Source organism: Myxocyprinus asiaticus, chromosome 43, assembly GCF_019703515.2.
Source record: "Myxocyprinus asiaticus isolate MX2 ecotype Aquarium Trade chromosome 43, UBuf_Myxa_2, whole genome shotgun sequence".
In the NCBI taxonomy this organism is placed as follows: domain Eukaryota; kingdom Metazoa; phylum Chordata; class Actinopteri; order Cypriniformes; family Catostomidae; genus Myxocyprinus; species Myxocyprinus asiaticus.
The window spans coordinates 21,581,058-21,602,476 of NC_059386.1; the positions used below are offsets into that span (position 1 = coordinate 21,581,058).

General features: G+C 39.2%; 1 protein-coding gene across 4 annotated transcripts in view; it reads right to left on the reverse strand.

Annotated features, from left to right (window-relative positions):
* Nucleotides 1-21,419, reverse strand: part of auts2a (activator of transcription and developmental regulator AUTS2 a) — a 530,438-nt gene that overhangs the window by 506,759 nt on the left and 2,260 nt on the right. For all 4 annotated transcript variants that reach the window (XM_051685882.1, XM_051685884.1, XM_051685881.1 and 1 more), the window contains exon 2: nt 19,880-20,606. In XM_051685882.1, coding sequence (XP_051541842.1) covers nt 19,880-20,155 — 276 coding nt within the window. In that variant the 5' untranslated portion in view covers nt 20,156-20,606. The remainder of the gene's footprint in view (nt 1-19,879; nt 20,607-21,419) is intronic.

Consider the following 21,419-nt stretch of genomic DNA (forward strand, 5'->3'; position numbering starts at 1 on the left):
TGGATGTCTGCGGAGATTCCAGACTCAGCCATTGAACCCGCGGGGTTCTCCATGCACCGAGCGGACAGAGCGAAAGACCTCTCAGGTAAAACTAGAGGAGGTGGTGTATGTTTTATGATCAACAAATCCTGGTGTGATCAGAGGAACGTACATTCCATCAAGTCTTTCTGTTCTCCTGATCTGGAATTTCTTATGCTTCTGTGTCGACCATTCTGGCTACCGAGGGAATTCACAGCGGTCATTATCACTGCTGTGTACATTCCCCCACAAGCCGACACAGACCGGGCACTCAAGGAACTGTACGGGATTATAAGTGAGCAGGAAACCGCGCACCCTGAGGCCGCGTTCATTGTGACCGGGGACTTTAATAAAGCCAGTTTAAAATCAGTCGCACCAAAATATCACCAGCACATTAGTTTCAACACACGAGGAGACCGGGTTTTGGATCATTGCTACTCTCCGTTCCGGGATGGCTACAAATCCCTCCCCCGCCCACCATTTGGCAAATCGGACCACTCTTCCATTCTGCTTCTGCCCGCTTACAGGCAGAAATTGAAACAGGAAGCACCCACCCTCAGAACGATCCAGTGCTGGTCGGACCAATCAGACTCTACGCTACAGGACTGTTTTGATCACACGGACTGGGAGATGTTCCGGTCCGCCTCTGATGACGACATCGAGCTTTACGCTGATAGCGTAATGTGTTTCATCAGAACGTGCGTAGAGGAAGTGATTCCGACCAGAACAGTGCGAATCTATCCAAATCAGAAGCCGCGGATCAATAGCGATGTTCGCGCGGCACTTAATGTGAGGACCTCTGCTTTTAATTCCGGGAACGCGGAGGAGCATAAACAAGCCAGTTATGCCCTCCGAAAAACTATCAAAACAGCAAAACGCCAGTACAGGAGCAAGATTGAAGGACAGTTTAACACCACCAACTCTAGAAGCATGTGGCAGGGAATTAACATCATCACGGACTTTAAAGGGAATAAAAACTCCGCCATTAACACCGCTGCCTCTCTACCGGATGAGCTAAATACTATTTATGCTCGTTTCGAGGGAAATAACACCGCCCTCGCGGAGAGAGCTCTCGCGGCTGAAGGTACAGAGGTTAGTTCACTCTCCGTCTCTGTAGCAGATGTAACCCGATCCTTCCGACGGGTGAATATCCGCAAAGCCGCGGGTCCAGACGGCATTCCGGGCCGCGTCATCAGAGCGTGCGCGAACCAGCTGGCTGGTGTTTTTACGGACATTTTCAACCTTTCCCTCTCTTTGTCTGTGGTCCCCACATGCTTTAAAACATCCACTATTGTGCCTGTTCCAAAACAATCAAAAATAACTTGTTTAAATGACTGGCGTCCTGTTGCTCTGACCCCCATCATCAGCAAATGTTTTGAGAGACTAATCAGAGATTACATCTGCTCTGTCTTGCCACTCAATCTTGACCCGCTGCAGTTTGCTTACCGCAACAACCGCTCCACTGATGACGCCATTGCATCTACAATACACACTGCTCTCTCCCACCTGGAAAAAAAGAACACTTATGTGAGAATGCTGTTTGTAGACTACAGCTCAGCATTCAACACCATAGTGCCCTCCAAGCTAGATGAGAAACTCCGGGCTCTGGGCTTAAACAGCTCGCTGTGTAGCTGGATCCTGGACTTCCTGTCAAGTAGACGCCAGGTGGTTAGAATAGGCAGCAACATCTCCTCATCACTGATCCTCAACACTGGAGCCCCACAGGGCTGTGTTCTCAGCCCACTACTGTATTCCTTGTACACACATGACTGTGTGGCAACACATAGCTCCAATGCCATCATTAAGTTTGCTGATGACACGACGGTGGTACATCTGATCACAGACAATGATGAAACGCTCCTGACACACTGGTGTCAGGAGCACAACCTCTCCCTCAACGTCAGTAAGACAAAGGAGCTTGTGGTGGACTTCAGAAGAAAAGACAGAGAACACAGTCCCATCACCATCAATGGAGCACCAGTGGAGAGAGTCAGCAGCTTCAAGTTCCTGGGTGTCCACATCACTGAGTAACTCACATGGACCGTCCACACTGAAGTCATTGTGAAGAAGGCTCATCAGCGCCTCTTCTTCCTGAGACGGCTGAGGAAGTTTGGAATGAACCGCCACATCCTCACACGGTTCTACACCTGCACTGTAGAGAGCATCCTGACTGGCTGCATCTCCGCCTGGTACGGCAATAGCACCGCCCACAACCGCAAAGCACTGCAAAGGGTGGTGCGAACTGCCAAACACATCATCGGAGGTGAATTTCCCTCCCTCCAGGAAATATATACAAGGCGGTGTGTGAAAAAAGCTTGGAGGATCATCAGAGACTCCAGCCACCCGAGCCATGGGCTGTTCTCACTGCTACCATCAGGTAGGCGGTATCGCAGCATCAGGACCCGCACCAGCCGACTCCATGATAGCTTCTTCCCCCAAGCAATCAGACTTCTGAACTCTTGATCTCTCATGATCAATATACATCAGCACTGCACTTTATTACTCTTACTCTTATATCTCACACCGGACTGTCATAAATTATATTATTATTATATTATGTCTCTCTTAACAACTGACTATCAACCGACAGCCTGAATGTCAATACAGTACAATACTGTACATTCTATATATACAGGTGCATCTCAATAAATTAGAATGTCGTGGAAAAGTTCATTTATTTCAGTAATTCAACTCAAATTGTGAAACTCGTGTATTAAATAAATTCAATGCACACAGACTGAAGTAGTTTAAGTCTTTGGTTCTTTTAATTGTGATGATTTTGGCTCACATTTAACAAAAACCCACCAATTCACTATCTCAACAAATTAGAATACATCATAAGACCAATAAAAAAAACATTTTTAGTGAATTGTTGGCCTTCTGGAAAGTATGTTCATTTACTGTATATGTACTCAATACTTGGTAGGGGCTCCTTTTGCTTTAATTACTGCCTCAATTCGGCGTGGCATGGATGTGATCAGTTTGTGGCACTGCTGAGGTGGTATGGAAGCCCAGGTTTCTTTGTCAGTGGCCTTCAGCTCATCTGCATTTTTTGGTCTCTTGTTTCTCATTTTCCTCTTGACAATACCCCATAGATTCTCTATGGGGTTCAGGTCTGGTGAGTTTGCTGGCCAGTCAAGCACACCAACACCATGGTCATTTAACCAACTTTTGGTGCTTTTGGCAGTGTGGGCAGGTGCCAAATCCTGCTGGAAAATGAAATCAGCATCTTTAAAAAGCTGGTCAGCAGAAGGAAGCCTGAAGTGCTCCAAAAGTTCTTGGTAAACGGGTGCAGTGACTGTGGTTTTCAAACACCAGCAGATGACATTGCACCCCAAATCACAGACTGTGGAAACTTAACACTGGACTTCAAGCAACTTGGGCTATGAGCTTCTCCACCCTTCCTCCAGACTCTAGGACCTTGGTTTCCAAATGAAATACAAAACTTGCTCTCATCTGAAAAGAGGACTTTGGACCACTGGGCAACAGTCCAGTTCTTCTTCTCCTTAGCCCAGGTAAGACGCCTCTGACGTTGTCTGTGGTTCAGGAGTGGCTTAACAAGAGGAATACGACAACTGTAGCCAAATTCCTTGACATGTCTGTGTGTGGTGGCTCTTGATGCCTTGACCCCAGCCTCAGTCCATTCCTTGTGAAGTTCACCCAAATTCTTGAATCGATTTGCTTGACAATCATAAGGCTGCGGTTCTCTCGGTTGGTTGTGCATCTTTTTCTTCCACACTTTTTCCTTCCACTCAACTTTCTGTTAACATGCTTGGATACAGCACTCTGTGAACAGCCAGCTTCTTTGGCAATGAATGTTTGTGGCTTACCCTCCTTGTGAAGGGTGTCAATGATTGTCTTCTGGACAACTGTCAGATCAGCAGTCTTCCCCATGATTGTGTAGCCTAGTGAACCAAACTGAGAGACCATTTTGAAGGCTCAGGAAACCTTTGCAGGTGTTTTGAGTTGATTAGCTGATTGGCATGTCACCATATTCTAATTTTTTGAGATAGTGAATTGGTGGGTTTTTGTTAAATGTGAGCCAAAATCATCATAATTAAAAGAACCAAAGACTTAAACTACTTCAGTCTGTGTGCATTGAATTTATTTAATACACGAGTTTCACAATTTGAGTTGAATTACTAAAATAAATGAACTTTTCCATGACATTCTAATTTATTGAGATGCACCTGTGTGTATATATATATATATATATATATATATATATATATATATATATATATATATATATATTCTTTTTTTTTAAAAAAATTTTTTATATATATTTTAATTTTTTATTTTTATTGAATAATGTGTACCTATATAGTAAAAAACAAAAAAAAACAAAAAACAAAAACAGCGTATTGTATACTGTACAGTGTATGTTATTATTTGTATATTGTTGAGTGTAATTATGTGTATAACAGATGTTTAAATTGTGTTGTGTTAATTTGATGTTATTGTAAATTGGTATATGTCTCATCACTGTCACGACTGCTATGTTGATTGGAACTGCACCCAAGAATTTCACACACCATTGCACTTGTGTATATGGCTGTGTGACAATAAAGTGATTTGATTTGATTTGATTTGAGACAGACCAACCGTGAGCTACGAGGCTGTTCATCGATTGTATATGTTTCCGTTGAAGCCATTCATCCATATTATTTCAACTTCTTTGTTTAAAAATCATGCTTGATTGAGGATTTCATGGTAAACAACTATGTTACCCATTGTACAGCAGAGAAAGATCCACCAATCAGAGAACTGCGGACAATGAAACCCATGAAAACCTGCTCCCATGATGCACTCTGAATGACGTAATCGAGTCGGTCTCCCTTCACACTTAAACTACTTATATACTTGTACATAACAGCATATTTTGCAATAAACGTAATATATTGCCTCTGTACTTGTAACCAACAGCCTAAAATCAATCCTTTTATATATTACCATCGTTTTTTATTCAATGACATCATCGCAATGCTTCATGGTATTGTAGTCCGGCACAGACTCTGTAAAGACGGTAAGTACACAGTCTTGTACCTTTGTCTTTATGTCTGATTTTCAAATACTTTTTTGCCTCAAAACAAAGTTTGCGATGTTGTGATTCACCTCGGAGCTCACAACTCTTTTATGAAGGATTTCATTAAAAGTCTATGGAAGAAATGAATGGGGAAAATACTTCCGGAACACAGACAGCTGAAAAAGTGGGCGGTCACTGTTGCACTCTATAAAGCTCATTTTGGTTTCTTTTGAGTTCGGAGTTTTGGAAAGAGGGGGTGTCGCTAATCTAACGGCTTAGTCTTGTAGAAGTAGAACGGCTGAAATCACTTAAAGCACCTTTAAACATTGCTACATCCTTTTTCTTAGCAGTGCACATTCTTATTATACTGCTATTTCAATACATTTAAATTACTATGTTACATTTCACCCTGTCCTAGTGTATTTGTAGTCCACATAAGTACTAACATAAAGATGCAACTATAAAATACTTGCATATGCTAGTCCTATTTCTGTGAGTACATACTGTAGCTAAAGTTCCATACATCATGTAAGCACATGAAAGCAGCCAACAAAAATAGAAAAGAAACTAAATCTGGGTCTATACCTCAAGCTCCAAAGTGGAAAGTGCTTCTTATTTGGTAAGATACGCAGCACATTAAAATGACACATTCTGGGATATTTGGGACATAAGCCTAATCCTAATTTATGGGAGACATATGAACAAGTTTTTCACAAGACAGTCTCTCTCTCTTTGAAGTAGCACTTTAACTGTTATGTATTGAGGCACACACATTCACCTAGAAATAAGATTGATGGTGTAATGGCACTTTGAGGAGTAAAATCTCTGTGGTTTGAAGTAAGATCTTGATGAATAGCTACAGGATATAAAACCAAGCCAACGGCCTGTCTGCATATGGGGTGTGGGGGGAAAAAACAGCTCTTTTCCCAGCCAACAACAACATACTATCCAACATGAGGAAATTACACTTACTACAAAATTTAATTCTCAGAGGAGGCAATGAGTAGGTGCTGAAAATTACAGGGTCTTGGGGCAAAATGCAACCAAAAGTGCCCCAGAAATGAAGAACCAAAAGAGACAAAATAACAGGCCATATTTTGACTTAAATGCAAGCTACTTAATATAATTTACTTGTTGTCTTGATATTTAAGGCATGTGTTGTGTTGTGCAATGCATTGAACTGAGTTAAATTTAGACTTATTTCCCAATTAATTGCTTAAAGTGAAGTGTTTCATGGTCAAATCAAATGGATGCCCCTAAAAATCAACTACCTTAAGAGAGGGACAAGAGAGGGACCAAGGGAGAGAAACAGAGTCTTGCCCTGTCTCGACCTGACTTTGTCTCTTCTAAAGAGAGATCTTCTTTGTCTCTTCTAAAGTTGCATTTGGGTAAGTACGTTAAACAGATGAAAACAAGATGAAACGTGTGCAAGGATGGAGATGAGTGGAGAATGAATCAGAGCTCTAACATAGTTTCCAGCAGCATGGAAATGCATGCGATAATCTGCTGTCAGGTGTTGGCAGGTGGAGAGCCAGAACTTTCAACTTCATTACGGTCTATGTGAGCCTTCGAGCCCTCACAACCCTGCTGTTGACAACCAAAGACAAGATTGAGGAAATGAATGTAGGGGTGCATTCGGTGACTTTTGTGTAGTGATGGCATTTTCAATTTAGCCTTGGCAAACATTTGTCTTCCTTTTCTGTTCCTCAACACACGAGAGAACCGAGATAATGAAAAATGAGTGGTGCCCCACAAGATAGTAACTTACAGACATGCCAGTTGCATTATTATAAACCTACTCAGGAAAGCCAATTATATTTGAATAAAACTGTCATTTGCCTAAGCATTAGCGCTGCGAGTTCGGGAAGCATATCTCTCCTTTGCAGACTAGTGTTTTTACGGATACAGCTAGAAGCATTTAGCATAGACTTCAGGCTTGGCTTACAACACTGCAGTTTGATACATTATTTACATTTACAAAATAGACAGTTGTGTGTTTTTTATAGCACAAAGGCTTTGCTCAAGCAAGCATTAGTATTACTATTGCTCATACTTGGGGTTAGGTATTTGAACAAACCCCTAACACCAAGTATTAAACTTCTATGTGTAACTTGTGTTATGGACCTAAATGATACTTCAAATCATGCAGCTTGTAGAGAAGAGGTATGTCTTTACTGAGCAATCAGACTTAAAACGTCTGGATTGCTTGGGAAAGTGGAAAATTGTTGTCAACGCCAACATTGTTGGCCAAGTTTTGCACAGACATGCACCACTCACATTTTCATAAGAAAATGTAAAAACTTTGTTTCTAACTATCACTATAGCAGCTTGTCAGACAACTCTGTTCTCACCACAATCATTTCGGTCAAGAGCAAAAAATATATCTTGAAACAAAAATTTAAACGATCATTTGCTCAAACCGTTTATGACCTTGCCCCAATAAAAGAAATTTGTTTAAGTAATTTACATGACCACACGTTGTCAGCTTATTAAGCATAAACAGTATGTCCCAGTACCCACCGCTATCATGATGGTCAAGAAAAAAAAAACTTGAAACAAAAATGTAAACATGTCAAACCATCCAGAAGAAAAACGAAGAAGAGAATGTGTAGAACTGTTCCAAGGTGGGTTGTCAACTGAAAAAAACTCTTGTATGAAGCCCATTTAATGATTTCTTAAAATGGAGAAAGAGGTTATGTGTGCATGCGACAGGACTTGAGTCCTGAGTAACCATAAACAGCATAAGCCCATCTGCGACCATCTGAGGATTCTGGGGGAAAAAAATCAAATACAACCCAAAAAGTGTCCTTCATTGGCAAAGCAACAGTTACACCAAAAAAAACAACTTTACTACTCTCTCCCATTGGTAGAACATGATTGAAGACACAAGTTTGCTTGGGAACCATTTTTTGCAGATTAGACTCTTGCGGACCTAGAGCATAGGTAAGGCATCTTCAACCTTTTTCAGGCCAACCTTCATCACCACTTGGTGGATACAGAGAAGATGCCCTTGGTGGATACTGAGAAGATGCAGGGACTAATCGATTATTCCTCCAACAACTGACTAATCAATTAGTAGGGCCGAGTACTAACATGATTATTTTACTGGTGGTTGTTTAAAAGGGAGACACAATTCTTATATTAATTGAGAGATGCAAATTCTTAGAGAGCGTTTTTGCGTGATTATAGCTTACTGTGCTTAAAAGTGATTAATAGTCAGCGCAGCAAAATTCTCTGCAAGAACTTTTGTCTCTTTAATGCTTTAAATTTAGTCCATTTATGCACCGCTGCTGTTACAGCCATCAAAGAGCTGCATTAACAATGCATTACAAGACAATCACTATCGGACGTTAAATCCTCTGCTGTGAGTAATTTTCCCGTATTTGTGAGGTGATGTGGAGAGATTAAAGTCTTTTGCTGATTATGTCTGAAACTGCTTAAATATATAGTTGCAGTAAAATATGTTTAAACTGCTTGATGTGTACCCGCATTATCTTACAGTTTTGCGCTTTTGTGTGTGCAGCGAGGATTGCCCTGAAGCATTCTGGTACATTGAAGTGCGTCATTCTGCGTCCTTATGCGCATAAGCAGCTTTGTGACACTCTGTATTGAAGCCTTTATTATTTGTTACTTTTTCTACTATGATACTTTTGTGCAATAAGATGTTATAGTTATTTAGCCTATTTATTTGTTGCATTACCATTAGTTACCATGTTGAAATACTGCGCTTAGCGTCCATATATCTATCTGAAACACATCTGATCGGGTCATGTGAACATAATGGAGACTTATTATACATTATTATCTTTAACTCTGTCTCCGACTAGTCGTTCAAACAACAGACCAATTAGTCAAGTTTAAATTTAGTTAAGGGGTTTGGGTTAGGGCATAATATTAATAAGTATGTCCTTATCGCCTCGTGTTCGGAACTCAAGCTTACTTCCGCATTAGACATCCGGGAATTTGCACATGATGAAGTCGTACAAGTTTATGCGAACAACATCGTGCGAGACCATACAAAATAGCCAACTATTAAATTATGTCGACTTTTCATGAGATCTGGTTGTCTATAACACACCATTTAATTTAAAAACTGTAAACATCTTAACTGTTTTTATCGTTTTTAATTAAAGGCTGCAAAGGCATCGGTGCATATCACTGATCAGATGTTTGGATAGAATGCTGACTCTCTCTCTCTCTCTCTCACACACAGTGCACTATCCTCTCTACACACCCTCACTGGGTCATTAATGACATTCTTGCCACACCATTTAAACATGTGAGCAAACATTTACTGTGGTTAACAGCCCTCCTGCTCCATGTTGGCTATTACCACAGCTGCTGCTTTACAGTGCGTGTATGTGTGTGTGATGGCACCTGGATATGACCATAAAAGTATGATTTACATAAGTTTGTCTGTATGTATAATTTAGAAAATATGTGGTTCACTGTATGCATGTGCGTATATCAGATATCCCACCTAAATATGAATATATGAAATATGAAAAAGAATGCACATCACATCAGACACATCTTTTGTTTATATTTATTTTTTAACAAGCACACTGTGTTATTTTCATTTCCAATGCATCTTAAGACTAAACAAATGGCAGGTCATGGGTAATATCTTCTTTGATTGGGTGATTGCTTTTAATGGAGCCAAAACACGTTCGAACACCGCAACTAATTAATGAGGCATGTCGAACAATTTTAATCGTGCAGTAAGCAGACAGATATCACTTGGCGTCCAAACATTATTCAGTACTTACATTAGCTTGATATTTCGTTTCATTGTAAACACCTGTGCATTAGCTTTATGAGATATATTGACAAACACCGATCAGCCACATCATTAAAACCACCTGCCTAATATTGTGTAGGTCCCCCTCGTGCCGCCAAAACATTACCAACCCACATCTCAGAATAGCATTCTGACATGCTATTCTTACCACAATTTTACAGAGCGGTTATCCGAGTTACCGTAGACTTTGTCGGTTCAAACCAGTCTGGCCATTCTCTGCTGACCTGTCTCATCAACAAGGCATTTCCGTCCACAGAACTGCCACTCAGTAGATGTTTTTTTGTTTTTGGCACCATTCGGAGTAAATTCTAGAGACTGTTGTGTGTGAAAATCCCAGGAGATCAGCAGTTACAGAAATACTCAAACCAGCCCATCTGGCACCAACAATCATGCCACAGTCTAAATCACTGAGATCACATTTTGTCCCCATTCTGATGGTTGATGTGAACATTAACTGAAGCTCCTGACCCGTATCTGAATGACTTTATACATTGCAATGCTGCCACACGATTGGCTGATTAGATAATCGCATGAATAAGTAGGTGTACAGGTGTTGAAATTAGGGTGAACTAAGATAGATGCCAGCACTAACATTCAAACTATGTACACAAATACGCTGGCTGATAAACACCAAAAATCCAAACAATGCAAGAAAACCGCATTTACATTCAAATGATTCTCTGCTTTAGATGTCAAAACATAAACAGGCATGCTCACAAACACTTGCGCACATTGGATAAGCCAGTACAAACATGATTACTTGCAATGTAATTTCAGGATAACTGACAAAAATGTCCATACCGATTGGTTTGCTCAAACCATTTATGACCTTACTCCGATAAAGGAACGTTGTTTAAGTAATTTACATCACCACACACGTTGTAGGCTTATTAAGCATAAACAGTATGTCCCAATACTAGCATATCTTTTTGCTATTACACACTCTAAAGGTATGTACTTTTCCAACACCAGAAAGCAAATACTTTTATTGTATAGTATTAGAAGGTGAATTAGAAAACAGCCTATATTCCACATATATTTGAGCCTGAGTTGCTCTCAGCATGTTTTGTATCTTCAATAAATTATTCAACTTTTTTTCGCCTATTGGGTTTCAATTGTAATCACCATCACACATCGATAATCTAATGAACAGAACAAGAATAGCTACACATTTAGGCTACTTGTGAGCCAAAACATGATCCAACATAAGGAAAGCTGTCTAAAGAGGCATGACTAAAAGAATGTAAAACTGTAAATACGGCACAATCCATTGGCAGCATTTAGAATGCCTTGGAGTGACAGGGCGCTATATTTGATGTGTCAGTCATGGCTCCTACAGCACTGTATTAATGCACATCACACATCAGATTCTGACAGTTCTAATTCTAAATTAATATCAGCTGTCAATGCCATGAGCAATATATAAGCACTGTTTGGGAGGAAATTAATTGAAGGATTTAAAAAAAGTGATATTTGTCACACACAGAAATATTTATAGATGCTACTGAGAAGATCAGGGCCGGTCTTGAATGAAATCTCCAGAGATATGTGTTACCAAAGAAATGTTTTAGTTTTTGTCAACATTTTATACTGTTCTGTCTTGATTCTGAAATATTATTGACATAGTTTGTAAATGTGTTTTTAACTAGGCAGACAGGCAATTTTGATAGATTCAGTGCAACAAAATTCTACTCAACGAAGAGTGTAATCAATTCTCCACTCTTTCTTTCGCTGTCTCTTTCTCTCCGTCTTTCGATTCTGCTGTTAAACAGCACAGAGACATCCATGGCTCGGAAAATCTATAGCCTGTCTCAGAATTCTACCAAGAAGGCATTTCTGTCATGGCGCATTTGACACAATTAAAATCACAATACACCAAGAAATGAACACTCCTTGTATTTCCTCATAACTCTCGACCATTTATATGTACGGACTCAGAGAGAACTATTTAAAAAAGTGTTCAGAAGCGTTTAGAGATGGAACACCGCTTGTTAAAATACACCTATCCCAGCTGAATATGCAGAGACAGCTATACAGTCTTAAAAACACAGCAACTATGCTAACACTGAAACTGAGAAAAATGGCTTTCGAGTCACATGTGCTTTGACTTTAACCCTTAATATCACATCCCATTTTGTGAACTGAGGGTTCATTCATATATCAAAGGAATTACAAGTTGTCAGGGAGCTATTTGTCTCACATTAGATGAATAGAGATGGAATATGTGCCCCTATGGGCCCCATGCCAACCCCTCCTCTGGCCATGACCTAATTTTCTCTTTCAACCATCTACTGCCTGGCATGATGGGCTCCCACTCTGGGCTGTTCATCTTTTTCCTGTCTCATACTGAAATGCTAATCTGATGTCAAAACGGACGTCGTTTTTTTTAGAGAGCTGCATTTGAGTTATTGCAGCTGATGTAAATATTTATAGAAGATAAAAGCTTAGTCTGAAATCATTAGCGTACCACTTAGTGTCATGAATTTAGCTTGGAAAAAAGGAACGATTGATTTGTCCGCATTAGGATCAGAAAACCCCTTTTGATTGCCAGTGTAAGACAAAAGCCACTGTGACAAACAAAGGTTTTGCGAGAGGCACGAGCGAGGACATTAGTATTATTTACATAGACTTAACTGTTTTCTTATGCGTGGTCAATGGAAAGGGGAACACAAGCGTGGTGACTGCTGTTCTCAATCAAATGATCTCGGAGCTTTACAGCACAATGATCACATAAAGTGGTTTAAGGGCACCAGCGGTGCAGGCATTAAGTAATATTGAATTGGTGATGCAGGGGCGGGCAGGGTTGAAACGATTACGTGGCAACTATTTTGTGCTCAGGGACCAAAGAGGATGGGGTTTGTTGAGGCAGCCTGGGCCAGATGATTTAGTCATTTCTCAAAATGGTGTAACACGCTGCCTCTCAGGCCTGTCGTTCCAGCACTAAGCAGCATTAATAAACACCCGGCACTGATGGCTCACTCCTATATGAGCAAGTCTGCCCACTGGAGTGGAACGAGTTTGATTTCAATGTGTCATTCTGGAATACCTGTACGAATTCTTCAAGTACCTCCTGGCAATTTGAGGACAAATACCTTCTCAAAATGAAACCATCAAGGAATTGTAGTAAAAGAAGGATAAGAGAGGTAGAGGAAGAGAGAGAAAGAGAGACCATTTAAACTTAATGGGATAAAGAGAGAAAATGTGTATTGGATATAAAGACATATTGTAAACATTGAGACCCCTTAAGATCCACACGGACAAATGATTGCTACTTCATTTACGGGCAGAAAAACATTCAGTTGGTGCAAAACTAATATAAACTGCTCCACTAATTAAAAAACAACAACTATAAGGTTGGAGTTTTGACCAAGCAGTTAATACACATGTTCTGAGGGGGCCTGGGTAGCTCAGTGGTAAAGACACTGGCTACCACCCCTGGAGTTCGCTAGTTCAAATCCCAGGGTGTGCTGAGTGACTCCAGCCAGGTCTCCTAAGCAACCAAATTGGCCCGGCTGCTAGGGAGGGTAGATCCCCTCGTGGTCGCTATAATGTGGTTCGTTCTCGGTGGGGCGTGTGGCGAGTTGAGCATGGTTGCCGCAGTGGATGGCGTGAAGCCTCCACACGCGCTATGTCTCCGTGGGAGCGCTCAACAAGCCACGTGATAAGATGCGCAGGTTGATGGTCTCATACGCGGAGGCAACTGGGATTCGTCCTCCGCCACCCGGACTGAGGCGAATCACTACACGACTTAAAAGCACATTGGGAATTGGGCATTCCAAATTGGGAGAAAAAGAGGAAAAAAATAAAAATTTAAAAACAAATATACATGTTCTGACATATTGAGCTATGGTGCTCATTTGGGAAATGCAAGTTTAAGTCCATTGTGTCATTTCTGAATCTCGTTTCTCTCTCTTCCCAATAATTTCCTGTCCTTGCTCTATCACAATCAACGTGATGACATATTTGCAAAATGATATTAAGTGGTTCCTTACATGTATTGTGGCATACTGAGAGGCACAAAAGGAGAGTAAAATTTTCTCCTGAACAGATGAGGTTTTTAAGGTTAATGCTCTATTGAGTTTTAAATCAACAAAACCTACCACCCTACCCAAAACATTAAACCTAAACCTATCCAATAGTGTCATAAAACACAAATGTGAATGCTGAAGTAACCACGACATTTTGTGGTGCTTCTATGACACATTCGACTCATAACCTGGCCCTTAGCATCGCAAGTGCAACACTCTATATGTAGTTGGTTATGTAATGCAAACATGAAAATTAGGGCTGTTGATTTAACTCAGTAATTTTGTGCAATTAATTATATGAAAAATAAAGTGTAAAAAAAAGTAACACATTAATCTTGCCCCCTAAGTTCTGTATTGAACCTTGATGTTTTTGTTTTCCGCAGACATCGAGGTAGCCTCACCTTGGGCTGTACCTTGTACAGGCAACACGCCTCATCAAACTAACGAAAGCAGGCAGCACAAAATGAATAAGGAGCCTTTCACAGATTGGGCAGAGCACAACAGAATGCACAGATCTTAAGAGGCATTTTTCAAAGTTTCAATCTACTGTTTAATAAAAACATCATCTTCAAATCCATGTTTATGGCATGAGACGCTGAAACATGACGCAACCAAAGTGAGACTCTCTGACAGGCCGTCTGACGCACTGCATAGACAACATTTTAAATCATGCAGACAGTGCATCCTGTGAGGGACTGACAAACTCAACTGAAAATCAGTTACTTAAGTAGGCCAATAATAGGCTTATAGAAATTAATATATAACGAAATGATGAAGAGAATATGGAAATCAAAATAAATAAATTCTAAAGCACATTTTTTGATATTCTAATTAGTAGTATTTTAATCATCTGCCAAAATAATGTAATACATTTGAATAATCTGATTTACAATATTTATTACTATATATTATCTTTATAATTATCTTTATTTGGGAGCCTTCCTCAGCAAATATTGATGTATGCGATTAATTGCGATTAATTCCATTAATTAATCGGCATCACATAGTAAATTAGATCACTTTTAATCAATTGACAGCCCTAGTTAAGTAAAATATATCGACATACAGTTCATGCACTATTGTACAAGTGTTTTGATGTCATAAAATAGCATTGTGTGAGTAACACAATGACAAGCAAGCTTTTATGATAATCTGCTGTTTTACTGGTTTAAGTGAAAGTGAATAGAGTAAGTCATTGTTGTTGTAGAGCCTCTAGTGTTCATTTAACCAGGTAAGTGCCACATTACATCACATAAAATCATTTTGCAAAAATGTAGGTATATTACGTGGTTCTATGAGACCAGGTTGCAACAATGAATTTCCATGACTTTTCCAGTCGTTGGTGATTATTTTTTGAATTCATCATACACTCACAAAGAGCAATTTCAAGCTAATTAAGTATTTTATTGCGGAGCCTGACTACACATTTTTTTATTGACTACAGACATTTCCATTACTTTTTTACTTTATGACTTTTACAGGCATGGAAATAACACTTTTTAAATTCCCATATATTTCCAGGTTTTCCATGAACATGGGAACCCTGAAAAATATAAAGGCCAAAATGAGATCAACATAAAATCCAACAAAATCTCTTCTGAATAACTCAATACCCTTCTTATAAGATTTTAATTCAGAGCAGGCCAACATTGTTTAGGTTTGCTGGCTAGCTGCTTCAGCTCATTAAGAATCATGTTGATCTGAACTGCATGAATGAGAATGGAGCTGATCACTGACATTCCTTCTGGATCTCTAAGAGGTTCTAAATGGAGCAAGACGACAGAGCATGAGTCACAGATCCCAGAGCAGTGAAGAGCAGTGAATGGGATGTCACCCCTGGAGAACTGCGCCTGTGGTTCACAGCACTACCATGACAGTGTAAGCCGCTGACGGGCTCCTTTTACAGATTACTACTGAACATCCAACACAACAGAACAACATCTGTAGGGGATGTGAGGGTAAAGCGTACAAAGCTTTGTCGTGTTACACTTTTGGGCTTTTAACAGCTAGAGCAACACTTAATATCAGGATGATACCAGATGTCCTGTCAGTCAGTACGTTTACATGCGCAGTTATAAGCAAGCTACAGCCGTTTTTTGCGTAGTCGAGCTACGGTATTCATCTGTCTCTCCAAGTATACATGGCACAATACATAATTGCATATTTAAAGGAAGGATGTCAAATACACAGGGTTTAAGACATCGCTGTCTTTCGGAGCATTTACATAATGCCTAGGCCAGTTGTGGTTAGGGTTGCCAACCGTTCCGTATAATACGGAATAATCCATTATAATGCATAGTTGCTTAAAACAGTACTAAGACTTGTACTGAGACAATGGCCCTGGAAGGCCAAATTATATTTTTAGTGAAATATACTATTTTAACACATTATTCATACTGTCTACAAACTTTTGAGCCCAATTTTAAATGGAAAGCCGGTTGGTTGAGGTTTAAAATTATGGGGAAAGAAATCCTTGACAGAAAAATAATGTCTTCTCCATTGACTGCAGCTTCATTCTATTTGAAAAAAGTATTGTTTATTAAAGATTGAAGACTGATAGAAATTTGGTTATTCCTGGTCGTTGTATTAAAGCGATTTTCATTTTGTGAGTAATTTTGAGAGCCGTTCACACCGAATGCGTAGTTTGTGTTCTGTTTTTCAATTGTTTTTGTGTGTAAACAAGCTCTAGATGGACCTCTTTAACTGTTGCGCAGCATCTCACATCAGAGCCCTGCTGAAAAAAGTCCCCTATTTAGAGCTGGAATGTCCCGTAATTGGCTGGTAGAAAGTTGGCAATCCTAGCTGTGGTCCAATTAATATGTATATAAGGCTGGGCGATTAATCAAATTTTATTTTAAATTACAATTTTGGCATCAAACAATTATGAAAATAAGATAATCGAGATAAAACAATTATTGTGCCACATTCCATTTCGCAATGAAACACCCCGGCGTTATATCTTTAAAGCATCCTTTATTAAAGTTAAAATAATAAGGAAGCGGGTTATGAAAATAAACTCCGAAACTGGTATTTCTCTGTGCGGTCAGCGGCGCGTCTATGATTTGCGTGAAGTGACCGGGGAAGAGACTGAATCTTCTCCCGGCTGGTGCACACTCTGGCGCAGGGACGCTCATCACTCGCACATGCGTTTGCTGCAGCTAGATTATAACGTGATGGCTCGCAACGTAGTGAATCATAATATATGAGTCACATTCACCATGTATCTTATCATAAAGAAAATCGGTGATACACAGCTCTATTAAGAAGAGAAAGTTTGTTTTTTGTGAGTTAAAAATGGATCAAAGTGAACATAAAGGTGAGGGTGTAGTCTTAGCCCATTATACACTGGTTTTTGATTAGTCTTTTTTGGCTTATTTTCCAAAATAATATCTAAAACTCCTTTAAAACAACGTACATTTACTTTAGGAGCTATACTGCAGAAGAAAAAATAGTTATGTTATGAATGTTTACTTGAATGCTTGATAGCCTACTGCTGTTAAAAACTTTTAAAACTGAAAAAAAAAAAATCAATGAATTTTCTTAATTTGTATTTTTTGTTCTATTATTTTTAATCTATTTCTATTCATTCCTATTTTGTATTGTTATTTTATTACTGACTGTTTACTAGTCTTGAATAATTAAACCATTCTTCCATAATTAACATATTAGTTAGTGTTATTATTTGTTGTGGTTTTGAAGCTGGTACTGCGAATCGTCTAATGTCACTACAACTACTGAAATTTTGGTATTGTGATAACGTATAGTCTTTATTGTACATGGTAGATCTAGCTGCAATAACATGATGAAATAGTCTATCTCATTCCATAGAACTATGGGCATCCCTGCTGTAAATGATGGTGATGGAGGCTTTCCTTTATTTGACTACCATACATGACATAAAATAATGATCATATGACAATAGCCTCCTCCCCTACCCAGTGCAGTTTACATTTCAAGTTCAAGGAAATCCACTGTTAAAAAGACAATTATTTTTTAAAAGTTCAATAAATGCATGATGTTTCCAAAGTCATGAGTAATCGTGTTAAATAATCGTGATCTCAATATTGACCAGATCGAGCAGCCCTACATGTATACACACTGGACAAAGTCAAACTACAATCGCATTATCTAATGAGAACTGAGAAGTTTACTGGGAATTGTATCCCTAAAGAAAGACTTAGCTTTATTAAAAATACGGAAAAGCAATGAACAACATTACAATAAACATTAGCATAGTACCCATATGATTGCTCTGGCTAAATCACATGCAACACAGACCAAAGCTACTAGATGGGTTGCAGTATAAATTCAGTGATAGTAAAATGACTCCAAATGATCTAATGATGATCTAAAAATAATCTAATCTTTATCTAACTTGGTTGTTTAGCTAACTCTGTAGCTCAACGGGGAAAATGTGGCACTAGAAACGCTAAGGTCATGGGTTTGATTAAAGTGAATGAATGTAATAAATGTAACCCTCATTTTAAACATCGTAAGTTTGAAAGTCACATAGTGCCAGACAGGAGGAATACATTTCTAGACATTATTATACAGTTGTGCTCAAAAGTTTGCATACCCTGGCAGAAATTGTGAAATTTTGACATTGATTTTGAAAATATGACTGATCATGCAAAAAAACAGGCTGTTCTGGAAAAAGACAGTGTGGTTGTTTCAAGGAGCACAATACGACGATACTTGAACAAAAATTAGCTACATGGTCGAGTTGCCAGAAAGAAGCCAATGCCACAAAAAAGCCCGGTTACAATATGCCTGACAACACCTTGACATGCCTCACAGCTTCTGGCAAACTGTAATTTGAAGTGACGAGACCAAAATAGAGCTTTATGGTCACAACCATAAGCGCTATGTTTGGAGAGGGGTCAACAATTATTGTGCTCCTTGAAACAACCACCACCGTCTTTTTCAAGAGCAGCCTGTATTTCTCCTGAGGTTACCTGTGGGTTTTTCTTTGTATCCCGAACAATTCTTCTGGCAGTTGTGGCCGAAATCTTTCTTAGTCTACCTGACCTTGGCTTGGTATCAAGAGATCCCCAAATTTTCCATTCTTAATAAGTGATTGAACAGTACTGACTGGCATTTTCAAGGCTTTGGATATATTTTTATATCCTTTTCCATCTTTATAAAGTTCTATTACCTTGTTACGCAGGTCTTTTGACAGTTCTTTTCTGCTCCCCATGGCTCAGTATCTAGCCTGCTCAGTGCATCCATGTGAGAGCTAACAAACTCATTGACTATTTATACACAGACACTAACTGCAAATTAAAAAGCCACAGGTGTGGGAAATTAACCTTTAAATGTAATTTAAACCTGTGTGTGTCACCTTGTGTGTCTGTAACAAGGCCAAACATTCAAGGGTATGTAAACTTTTGATCAGGGCCATTTGGGTGATTTCTGTTATCATTATGATTTAAAAAGGAGCCAAACAACTATGTGATAATAAATGGCTTCATATGATCACTGCCCTTAAATAAAATACTTTTTTTGCATGATCAGTCATATTTTCAAAATCAATGCCAAAATTTCACAATTTCTGTCAAACTTTTGAGCACAACTGTATACCAACTCAGAAATATAAGCCTATACACCCAGTACACATAATTCTGCAGTCACACAATGTGTCTTATGCAAAAGCAGAGTCACTAGATTCTTTCTATTCAAGCTTAATGCACAAAGGAACCAACATTCTTAAAACCGCACTACAGCACTACAACATTACATCAGAAATCCACAAGTATCCTACATATTTTGGCAGGATAACCACTTATAAGGCCACACACTTGAAAACTTACAGAGGAACAACAACAAAAAAACAACACTGTGCAAACTGAACCACATAAGTAGAGAAGTCCCGAATGAAGCAGTCTACAGACAACAATAAACCAGAAATTAAACTGCCACTGCAGAGCAATTCACAGCCACACCAAACAAGCGCTTCCAAAAAACTGATGTTAAAAACACATTCATGTCAAGGCAGCAAGCACTTACCTCAAGAGCTTCTAATGTTATGAACCCTGATATTGAAAATCCATCAATGATGTCCTCCTCGGCTGACATAGGCACCTTTCTCTTCCTCCTTGGTGGCCTGGGTCTTGAGAAAGAGGAGGAGGGGTTGGTGCTGTCTTCCCTCTCAGAATCAGAGGAGAATCGAAGCACGGAGCCCCGGACATGGTTATTCCTCATCCCATTAGATATGCGCTCCCGGTCTCGCACAGACCGAGACTTCCGCTTTTTCCGGATCCCGCTGCACCGCGGGCCATCCATTTCAACGGATGACAAACTCAACCAAAAACTTCCTTCTGGAAGGCTCTCAGCCCTTGCTCAGTGTTGGTTGCAGGTTTGAGAGCGTTTAAACTCCTACAATTCCCAACAAACACCTGTAACAGAAAGCTGAATAATTGTACTCCAGTGATAGAAGTGCGATTATCCAAATCCAAATACCTGCTGATGTTACGCGAATTTGTTCGACATAAAATATGTAAATATGATTCCAAAGGGATAAATGCATATATCCACAAGCAAAGAAATCCAAAATCTAATCCTGTTGATTTTTACCAAACTGGAAAGTATCCGATAAGCAATTTCAGCCCAAGTTTAGGTAAAGTAAACAAGCAGATCACTTGAAGTATCTTCCAACAGAGCTGTACCAGGTCTCCACATGGTTGTCCTCAATGCCCCAACACTCTGTTTAAGTGCAGTCTGACACCTTTCCATCCTACAAGTCAAAGAGATAAAGAGCAAACATTTTAAATGTTCTCTCAGAGAGTTAAGGACTTGAGAATGCATTAAACCCTTCCAAGAATTCCCACCCTTATCTATATAGTACATAAAAATCATGCAGACACTGTCATTATGAATCAAAACACATTTATATTCATCTTAGATCCCTTCCTTTTGATCTAATTCCACAATGACTACAGTCACTTTTGAAATGTCACTTTCCACTTTCAGATCTTGCCATTTCGTGCGAGAAAGCATATCTTATTTAGTAAATTTAGAGATCTATATCTATATCTCCAGTAAAAGCTAATGTTTTTGCTCCCACGCATTGTCATTATTCTCAGACTGCTATAATCTGAGACAGGCTGAGATAAATTATTAATATTTCTTAGTTGTAGATAAAGAAAACCTTTGCATTACAGCTAATTTTAGTTTAGCTTATTACACTGGCATAAAAGTACTTTGCTGATTTTCAGTCATCTGCACCATAAAGTTATACATACTGTATTTACTTAAAACACCAACAACAAAGAACCATGCTCTTTTAGTCTAAAACCATTTTACGGTGCCTCTGTTAATAGTTAAAAACCCTAGATAAAAACCTTCCAATCTGAAAATCTTCATTTCAACTAACTGAACCAACTAACCATTCAATTTGGCCAATGAGGTTTCTGCAGCATAAGTGTTTCTTCCTTGAATCAGCTCTTTATCTTCATGACTATTACTATTAAACCTAAGTCCAAACATCAGCTAAAATAATTTGTTCTACGCAATTTTTCCCCTTAAATATAGACAAGTCTTGGCTCAC